This window comes from Herpailurus yagouaroundi, unplaced genomic scaffold (genome assembly GCF_014898765.1).
Source record: "Herpailurus yagouaroundi ecotype Mexico unplaced genomic scaffold, PumYag 141, whole genome shotgun sequence".
In the NCBI taxonomy this organism is placed as follows: Eukaryota; Metazoa; Chordata; class Mammalia; order Carnivora; family Felidae; genus Herpailurus; species Herpailurus yagouaroundi.
The window spans coordinates 54,733,009-54,743,631 of NW_024412396.1; the positions used below are offsets into that span (position 1 = coordinate 54,733,009).

The 10,623-nt window shown below is 42.0% G+C and overlaps 1 protein-coding gene across 5 annotated transcripts in view; it reads left to right on the forward strand.

The window, feature by feature from the left end:
• The window catches only part of TSHR (thyroid stimulating hormone receptor), a 159,506-nt gene extending 149,139 nt beyond the window's left edge, over positions 1-10,367 (forward strand). For all 5 annotated transcript variants that reach the window (XM_040477915.1, XM_040477913.1, XM_040477914.1 and 2 more), the window contains 2 exons: positions 5,433-5,621; positions 7,987-10,367. In XM_040477915.1, the coding sequence (XP_040333849.1) occupies positions 5,433-5,621; positions 7,987-9,397 (1,600 nt within the window). In that variant the 3' untranslated portion in view covers positions 9,398-10,367. The remainder of the gene's footprint in view (positions 1-5,432; positions 5,622-7,986) is intronic.
• Positions 10,368-10,623: the final 256 nt, after the last annotated feature.

The window sequence follows — 10,623 nt, forward strand, 5'->3', positions numbered from 1 at the left end:
TGATGGATATGTTAATTGGTTGAATTGTAATTATTTCAAAATGTACACATATATCAAAACACCACATTATACACCATAACTCTATACAATTTTTATTTGTCAATTATACCTCAATAAAGCTGGAAACAAAAGTTTAAGTTTTATTTATTTATTTTGAGAAACAGAGAGAGAGAGAGAACAAATGTGAACGGGAAAAGAGTAGAGAGAGATAGAATCCCAAGCAGGCTCCTCACTGTAAGCACAGAGCCTAATGTGGGGATTGAACTCATGAACCGTGAGATCATGACCTGAGCTGAAATCAAGACTCCAACACTTAACTGACTGAGCCACCCAAACGCCCCTGGAAACAAAATTTTTTAATTAATTCTTTAAATTAAGTAGAAGAGATGGATGATATGGTCAAAGAATTCTACCATTAGATTCAATAAAAAATAATAGGAGAAATCACAAGAAAAAATGGGAATAAGTCTGATGAATATAGGAAGTTCCTTTTTCACTTCCTAGGAATTACAGAGAGGGAACAAAGAAAATACAAGGAGTAAGTTATCCTGGAAACAATACCAAAAATTGTCCGAAAGCTGAAGAACATAGCCCTCCAGATTGAAGGCTCCACCCCCACCCTCAGTGGCCAGCACAATAAGTGCAAAAAGATCCATATCAAGGGTTACCTTCATGAAATCTCACACTGGGAACAAAGAGAGTGCCGTATAATCATTTCACAAAATATACATGTATCAGATCATCATGTTGTATACCTTAAACTTACATATGTTATACATCAATTATATCTCAGTAAAACTGGAAATTAAAGAGAGAGAGAGAGCCATAAAAGCTACCAGAGAGTAAAAACCAGTCAATGACCAAAGAATAAGAAACTAAATCTCATCTTTCTTACCAAAAGCAACAATGAGTGATAGAATTCAGTAAAGCCTTTAGAATTCTGAAGAAAAACTACTTACAACCTGAAATTTTACAGCCAGGTGAAGTATCAACTGAATATAAGGATGGGGAAAAAAAGCCATTTTCAGACACGCAAGAATGCAGAAAATATCTCTTTCATATATAGCCTTTCTAAGAAATTACTCAAACATTTCCTCCAATGAAAGGGAAAAAATCAAGAACACTACACAAGATTTAGGAAGAAATTTCCACTGGGGACAAGGAGCAGTCTTCTCAGAAGCTAGAATTGTATAGACTTTGGAGGAACCATGGCTTCCAGCTGGAAAGCAATACGTTGAGATCCGAGTTTTAGAAAGAACATTCTGTCTTTAAGTCTGAAAGTGGGATTAGTAGAAGGTTTCTAAGACCAGGCAGAAAGTTTTTGCACACCTCAGGTGAAATGTAATTCACACCTAAACTAAGGTGGTTGTAATGAGAACTAGGAGACTGTAAATGGCTAGACTTATAAACAACTGAGCTATCCTCTGATGAGGGGTATAGCTCAATCGCATCTTAGTATAGACATTCATGGCATAAATGTAGGGCAAGAGCAAAAGAGACTCCATGAGAACACAAGCCCCACAAGATGGTAGACAGAAAATAGGAAATAAACACCAGTAGGCTTGGAGGGAAGAATCAGGAATTCTTTGAGTGGAGAGTCAGTGTTACAACCGTGTTCAAGTATAAAGGAACTACCTTCCTTTCTGATAGCAGCCAGATTATATCTGATTAAAACTGTAGCTCTCTGCAAGAGGGGTTAAATCCCCAATAACGAGAAAAAGCAGTCAGTCCTCTTGCTTGACTCTATAAAGTACCAAAGTAGCATGAGTGGAGCGACCTACATCAGGAAAGAGCAGCAGCTCAGGAGCACTTTAGGTAACAGTAGGCCTAATGGATAGTTAGCGCTTCATCAAGTGGCTCTTGACAGCAGGGAGTCACATGGTTCCAATAGATTCTAATTTGGGCTGTAAGTGGCCTTAGGTGCCTGAGATGAGTGCATAGGCCAGATCTGTAGGACATTAAAGAGCATGGCAGGAAGAGTAAGTGTTATTCATGGTACATTGGAAAGTCACTGAAAGGTTATTCAACCCATATGTTATGACTCAACCCATATATGATGACTACTTTGGCTGCTATGTGAAGGATGGACTGGAAGGGAGGAAGGGTAGACAAGAAAGCTATTGTACCAACAGATGGCATTAGCTTAGACTAGAGAGTTTAAACTGGAGATGGAAATACATGGATTCAAAAGTTTTTTGGATGTTTGTTTTGTTTTGTTCTGCTAGATTTAATGGAAAAGAGTACGTTGGGTGGGGATGGGGAATCAAAAGCTAAGTGTAGGATGGACCTGTTAAATTGAAGTTGCCTATGAGGCATCCAGGATGAGATATCAAATAAGCAGTTGGATATGTAAGTCAAGATCTGGCCTGGAGCTATATTTTCTGGGTTCCTTGCTTCTGACTCAAGATAAACTCCAAATTGGGCAAGACGGGAATTGACATTTATTGAACACCTACTATATGCCATGTACCCATTATGTTACAGATGTTTCTATCATAAGTTTTACACATTTCCCAACACCTGCTTTTCTCCATGCATGTCCAAGCACCCTCCCAATTCAGCCCCTCTGAGACCCAATTGGTGGCCATCTGAGATATGCTTGGGTTGCAGACACTCAGACACAGCATGGAATCAGTTTCTCCCCAACAGATTCCTAATGAGTCCCTGGAGGGTTACTGCGCCTGGATATATATTCAAAGACTCCAGAGACCTGATTGATGATAGGGAGTAGAGAAGAGTTCCTGGAGCACTGAACCTGAACTCTAGATCCAAACTATAGTTACCCTTGTTTGCTGAGTCTCTTTGGATATAACATGCCTCATTTCTTTGTCTTCGATTTAATTTCCATCTGCTTCATAAAAATGTTCTGAGAATTGAGGTAGATTCTAAATTACCTAGAGAGCATCTTAAGTAATGCAGATTCCTCCTGTTGGTTTGGGGTATGGCTCAGGAGTCTGTATTGCATGTAATTCTGATGCTGGTCCACGCTGGTGCCTGGACAAGAAACACTGATTTACAGAATGGCAAATTGGTAGTTTTCACCAAATATCTGCCTCAATCCTATCCTCACCACATGGATTACTATAGCAGTTTGTTTGTTTGTTTTCAACGTTTATTTATTTTTGGGACAGAGAGAGACAGAGCATGAACGGGGGAAGGGCAGAGAGAGAGGGAGACACAGAATCGGAAACAGGCTCCAGGCTCTGAGCCATCAGCCCAGAGCCTGACGCGGGGCTCGAACTCACGCACCGCGAGATCGTGACCTGGCTGAAGTCGGACGCTTAACCGACTGCGCCACCCAGGCGCCCGTTTGTTTGTTTTTTAACTAAGGCCCAAATTCTTTGACACTTCTCCAATTGTGAGATGGGTTCTATGTTCCCCACCTTTCAATCTACTAGTTCTCTTGGGACACCCCAGATGCTTCCTCTCAAAATGTTCCCTCTCAGAACCTGACTGCCCTGATGTGAGAAGCCCAAGCCCCATGGAGAAGCCATCTTAACAGTCCAGCTGAGCTGAGCTTTGAGTCGTCTCAGCCCTGGCCCAGGCATGTAAGTGAAGGAGTCTGCATATAATACCAGCCCCCATCACTGACTTGCCCTGGCAAGTCTTCCTAGCTGAGCCCCAGACATCATAGAGCAGAGATAAGCCACCCCTGCCACGCCCTGTTCAAATTTCTGACCCACAAAAGCTATGCTAGCAATAAAAAGACTGTTGTTTGATGCCACTTAGTTTTGGGGTGTTTTGCCATTCAGTAATTGGGATGGTTCCTAAAGTATTTTCTCAAGAAATAGCTATTAAAATGCAAACGCAGTACTTGGAAGGATAAGCTCTTTCAGATGAACACATGCAATCAGTGTATCCAACAGATAGCAAAGCAGGGAAAATGAGCCAAGAGATGCTCTCTTGTTTCACTGACATGACTGCATCACTGCATAAAGAGACACATAAGTTGCTTTCAGAAAACCGAAGGCAGGAAGATAGCAACACCTTGAAGACAGCATGTCTAAAAGGGAAAATACAGCATCAACAGGACAGATGAGGCAGAAGAGTAACGTCTAGCTTCACTTACTTCACAATTCCCCTTATGGTTGGCTCTAAAATCCCTCAACTCGCTCATTAACTGCAAAGTGGTTCATTTATGCCAGTTTCCCACACATACTTGCTTAGTTTTCAAAATTAGCTGGGATCATATAGTAATGAGTGCCAAGGGTAATTCTTACCACCAGGCAAGTTTGAGAAATGCTGAATTATAGAATTTTTAAAGTACATACAACACAGAATAGCAAATGTGGCACCCTTCCCTGAGAATTACAGCTCTGTAGTAAGAACGGACTTAATGTGAGAGCTTTGTGTTTGTAAAAAATGACTAGCATGTTCTAGCAGCCTTGAACCCAGAGAATGTAAATCCCAGCTAAGTCCAATGGCAATGACATGGAGGAAGAAGCTGTAAATATTGGAATTCACTTGCTAATCAGTACTACTAACTATATTAAACATTTTAAGTGTAATTATTTAAAAAATCATAATAAAAAAATCGTGTAAAAATCATGTAAAATCTAAGACTATTCAGTGACTATTTTAATTGATAAAATATAAAATGAGATATTAGGTTAAATGTTCATGGTTTTATTCAAGCTATTATTCAATGCAAGCAAGACAAAACGATGGAGAGGATATATAATCTGGACTGTCTGGGTCTGAGAAAAGAATAGGAAATGCTACACTACAATGTGAATTACTTCTACTTGAGTAACTAACACTAGTGTCTGTGTTGCTTCCAGCCTCACCACCTTCCTCATTATTTTCAGAGGTGACTTGATTATAATGTAAATACTGGAGTTTTCTTTACAGGAAATATGTTGACAGCCTCCTAAAGGAAGCGTAGGGAGGTTGTTCAGAGTCAGGAATTCACTATATAACTCCCAAGCTCTGCATCATTAGGAGAAGATTTTCATAACACTGGTGTTGGCCCATATCAGTGAACAGCTTATTAATCCCCAAACCCTAGACCCCATAGAGACTGAGAGCAATTCAGGCCCCTTTAAACCCATTCAAATATATTTCTCTTATGTTGTGAGACACTTTAGTAGTTATATGTTGTAATTTCTGGAATAAAATTGATATCCATCTCAGATTCCAAGAGTTTGCATGTATTGCAATGAATAAAAGAAAATGTCTGTGAAGCTATTATCTGTATCGATGCATACTGGAATTCCAAGTGACAAAAATGGGGGGTCCTTTGTAACATATCAACTTAGAAACCAAATATTCCTCTTTCAGCCGGTGGCAGTATCTAAAGAACTGAGTCTATATTCAACAGCAGAAGAGAACACACCCCTGTTAATCTCAGGCCTGCCTGACTTTCTAGCCAAGAAGTAGAAGGTTCTGGCTGCTCACCGCCTCTCTGAACTACTCTGTTCTGTCCTCCCTAGGGACGTCTCTTACACCAGTGTCACTGCCCTGCCATCCAAAGGCCTGGAGCACCTGAAGGAATTGATAGCAAGAAACACTTGGACTCTAAAGAAACTTCCACTTACCTTGAGTTTCCTTCACCTCACACGGGCTGACCTTTCTTATCCAAGCCACTGCTGTGCTTTTAAGAATCAGAAGAAAATCAGAGGGTAAATACAGGTGTCTGGAAAAAGCAACAAAAGGTTTCAGTGCAAGTTGAATTAATTTCTGGGTTTGGGAAAGGTCTGTGGTTTGAGAGCCAGGTAGAAAGAATGGAAGCATCCATGAGCATCATGAAATCCGTGGGACACAATGACTGCAGATTCAAAGTGACTGCAAATGTGAAATAAGACCAGTGTCACCGGATCACAGCAGGGAGGTGGTGGGGGGGGGATCATATAGAATCTTGTAGAGATCATACTACATGATTCCTAGTCAACTGGCTTTGTACCCTAGCTCGGCCACTTTCTAGTTGTGTTATTCCAGCTTGCTTACTCAACCTCCCTGAGCCTCTGTGGAGACGGTAATGTTACTATTCACAGAGGGTTTGAGAAGAGTAAATGAGAAACTGAATAGAAAACACCTATCACAATTACCTGGAATATTTTAAATTCTCAAAAAACATTAGCTATGGTATGTATTATTTTATTATCAGGCTGCTTACGAGCTGCAAAGGAGGAATGGCCTCTTCTCTCTGTGCTTTGTCTGAATCTTTTCTTCACTTACATTTTTACTCTGCATTATTTCCCCTCTTGTGTCCTAACACCACCTTCATTTATCATTTACTCACTTCTGCTCAGTTTCTATATAATATCTACTGGCTGACTTTCTGACTCATATTTGTAGTCAGAAATAAAATGGGATCTAGGGGCGCCTGGGTGGCTCATTTGGTTGAGCGTCTGACTTCGGCTCAGGTCATGATCTCATGGGTTCATGAGTTCAAGTCTTGTGTCAGGCTCTGTGCTGACAGCTCAGAGACTGGAGCCTGCTTCAGATTCTGTGTGTGTGTGTGTGTGTGTGTGTGTGTGTGTTCCTCCCCTGCTCGTGCTCTCTCTCTCTCTCTCTCTCAAAAATAAATAAATATTTTTTTAAAAAGAAATAAAATGGGATCTAGTTGTGGGGGCAGAAGCAAAGGGGAAAGTTGAACACCTGTGCAAAGAAGGCCAGTATGGCCTAATGCCTGCAGAAAGCCAGAAGTCAGGTATGGGGTGGTGAGAGCAGGCTTGATACTGAGGCTGTGTGGCCTCAGGGTAGGAAAGCACCAGGGGTGGGTGGGAGGCTAGAGCGTACCTCAAGGGCAGGGTCCAGTTTTCTCGTTAACCTCTAAACAAGCTGCAATAGGCAGTCCTTTAGGCATTTTAACCAGAGCTCAATAGATGAATTAACATCTGCTTCTGCAGCTGAAACAAATTAAAGAATCCCTTTTGATGTCAGTATGGCAGGCTAGTGAAAAACTAAATCTCACTTCCATGAGCCTGCCTGCATGATCGTGTCCATTTATTCATTTGTTTGATAAGTATTTATTAAGCACCTAGCACGTGCTTGGCACTGTCCAATCCCCTAGCAATGAATAGGTCGGGCAAAAGCCCTCCCGCATTTTGTTCTCAGTCTAGTGGGGGAAGTCAGAAAATAAACAAGCAAGTAAGAAGATATCAGATACTACTACAAAGGAAATAAACACAAAGTAGGACAGTTTATTTAAGGAGATCAGGGAAGGCCTCACTGAGAAAGGAACATTTGAATTTAAAACTGAATAATGAGTAGAAGCAGCTATGCGTTTTTCGGGCAAAGGGAACATGGAGTTCAAAAGCTCTGAATAGTAATAATAATAACCAACACATACATGGCATATCAATGTTCCAGGTGCTCTTTGTAAGAGTTTTAAAAAAATATACTCATCTGATCCTTTAACGACCCTATATGAAATAGATACTCCTTCCACTTTAAAAATGGGATAAGCCAGGGGCACCTGTGTGGCTCAGTCGATTAAGCGTCCAAGTTCAGCTCAGGTCATGATCTTGTGGTTTCTGAGTTCAAGCTCCACATCGGGCTCTGTGCTGACAGCTCAGAGCCTGGAGCCTACTTCAGATTCTGTGCCTCCCTCTCTCTCTCTGCCCCTCCCCTGCTCACGCTCTGTCTCTGTTTTTCAATAATAAATAAACGTTAAAAAAATTTTTTTTAATAAATAAATAAAAATGGGAAAAGCCAAGCTTCATAGGCCTGCCCAAGGTGAACAGCTAGTAAATGGTAGAACCAAATCCTAACCTAGGCAGACTGACTCTACCATCCATGCTTTTTTACTCATTATTGTTCTTGAACTGGGTGCAGATGAGAAATAAGGGCCAATGTCACTGGAGTACAGCAGGGGAAGGGGTAGGGTGGGTACTAGGAAGTAATGAAGGAGAAACAAGCCTGACTATGTAGAATCTTGTCGACTCATGTAGATCACAGTAAGTATTCTGCATATTTTGCTAAGTCCTGGGGGGACCATTAGGGGTTTTCAGCAAGCAGTGACTTCTTTCTGTTGCCTTACAGAATCCTTGAGTCCTTCATGTGTAATGACAGCAGTATTCGGAGCCTGCGTCAGAGAAAATCTGTGAATGCTTTGAATGGTCCCTTCGACCAGGAATATGAAGAGTATCTAGGTGACAGCCATGCTGGATACAAGGACAACTCTAAGTTCCAGGATACTCGCAGCAACTCTCATTATTATGTCTTCTTTGAAGAACAAGACGAGATCCTTGGTTTTGGCCAGGAGCTTAAAAACCCACAAGAAGAGACCCTACAGGCCTTCGATAGCCATTATGACTACACTGTTTGTGGAGGCAATGAAGACATGGTGTGTACTCCCAAGTCAGATGAGTTCAACCCCTGTGAAGACATAATGGGCTACAAGTTCCTGAGGATTGTGGTGTGGTTTGTTAGTCTGCTGGCTCTCCTGGGCAATGTCTTTGTCCTGATCATCCTCCTTACCAGCCACTACAAACTGACTGTCCCACGCTTTCTCATGTGCAACTTGGCCTTTGCAGATTTCTGCATGGGAATGTATCTGCTCCTCATTGCCTCTGTAGACCTCTACACTCATTCTGAGTACTACAACCATGCCATTGACTGGCAGACAGGCCCTGGATGCAATGCGGCTGGTTTCTTCACTGTCTTTGCCAGTGAATTGTCAGTGTATACACTGACAGTCATCACTCTGGAGCGCTGGTATGCCATTACCTTCGCCATGCGCCTGGACCGGAAGATGCGCCTCAGGCACGCATATGCCATCATGGTTGGGGGCTGGGTTTGCTGCTTCCTGCTGGCCCTGCTCCCTTTGGTGGGAATAAGCAGCTATGCCAAGGTCAGCATCTGCCTGCCCATGGACACTGAGACACCTCTTGCCCTGGCATATATTATCCTTGTTCTGTTGCTCAACATAGTCGCCTTTATCATTGTCTGCTCCTGTTACGTGAAGATCTACATCACAGTCCGAAATCCCCAGTACAACACCGGGGACAAAGACACCAAAATTGCGAAAAGGATGGCTGTGTTGATCTTCACTGACTTCATGTGCATGGCTCCAATCTCATTCTATGCTCTGTCAGCACTTATGAACAAGCCTCTCATCACTGTTACCAACTCCAAAATCTTGCTAGTTCTCTTCTATCCACTTAACTCCTGTGCCAATCCATTTCTCTATGCTATTTTCACAAAAACCTTCCAGAGGGATGTATTTATCCTGCTCAGCAAGTTTGGCATCTGTAAACGCCAGGCTCAGGCATACCGAGGCCAGAGGGTTTCTCCAAAGAATAGCACTGGTATTCAGGTCCAAAAGGTTACCCGGAACATGAGGCAAAGTCTCCCCAACATGCAGGATGACTATGAACTGCTTGAAAACTCCCATCTAACCCCAAATAAGCAGAGCCACATCTCAAAAGAGCATAATCAAACAGTTTTGTAAGCTGTCCCTACACTAGCCGCAGTGGTATGGGACTTATAAAAGGCTGGTTTCTTGAACATGTATTCCTAACCCATTACATACACAAGATGACTGACCTAACCCTTGTGCAGGTGATGTTTCATGGGGCAAAATTTCATCTCTGGAGAGAGGTAGCATTAACCTAATCATCTCCCAGAAGGAAGAGAAGCTACCAGCACGTCTGAATCCCAGGTGATATCAAAATAACTGACACTTTCTAGAAGACTTGCTTGATGCTAACTGCAGTGACAACATTGTGTAAGATGCTCAACAAATATCAACTGAACTAGGTCAACACTGAGCTTCTCACTTTTAGATAGAGTTTCATACTGAAGATTCAGCAAATGGCAAATGCTATTAACTTAGCTGGTGACCACAATATAAAATTAGCTTTATGTTGGCTTGGTCCATTTTCACATTCCCTGATACAACCAAAGAGAATGTGAATTCCTCAAAACTGAAAAGTCAAACAGGATACAGGAGCAGCTATTATGAGGTGAAGGAGGGGAAAGGCTTAGCTTTGTTTTTTCAGACTCTGAAACTACTAATCATCTCTTCACAAGAATCTACCTGATGTGACCCAACTGTTATGTGTTGCCCAGAAAAAAACTGGCAATTTCAGTTTTTATGTGGCTGAGCAAACTAAGAATTGTTCTTCTTGGCTAGTCCCATAGCATAAAAGACGTGAACTCTAGAAATATTTCTAAGCAGCAGCAAGTGGGAATTATGAGCAGAGCACACTAAATCACCCAGTGATTAACAAAGCAGGCTGGATGCGAGGTAACTGCTGGACCTTGTGCAAATCACTGGGCCACCTCTAAGTCTGTAGAAATGAAGGAGCCTAGGGCACCTTGTGACTCAGTTGGTTAAGCATCCAACATTTTGATCTCGGCTCAGGTCATGATCTCACAGTTCCTGAGTTCAATCCCCACACTGGGCTCTGCACTGACAACTCAGAGCCTGCTTGGAATTCTGTCTCTCCCTCTCTCTGCCCTTCCCCCCAATATGTGTGTGTGTGCGCGCGCACACGTGTGTGTATATGTGTGTGTATGTGCTCTCTCTCTCAAAATAAATATGCTTAAAAAAAGAAAAAGAAAGAAATGAAGGAACTTGATGGCCTCTTCCAGTTTTAAATCTCTATGTGTATCCCTTTCCCTTAAAACATGTTTCCATGACAAAGGAAAAAGAAAAGCACTAAGAAAGTAGAA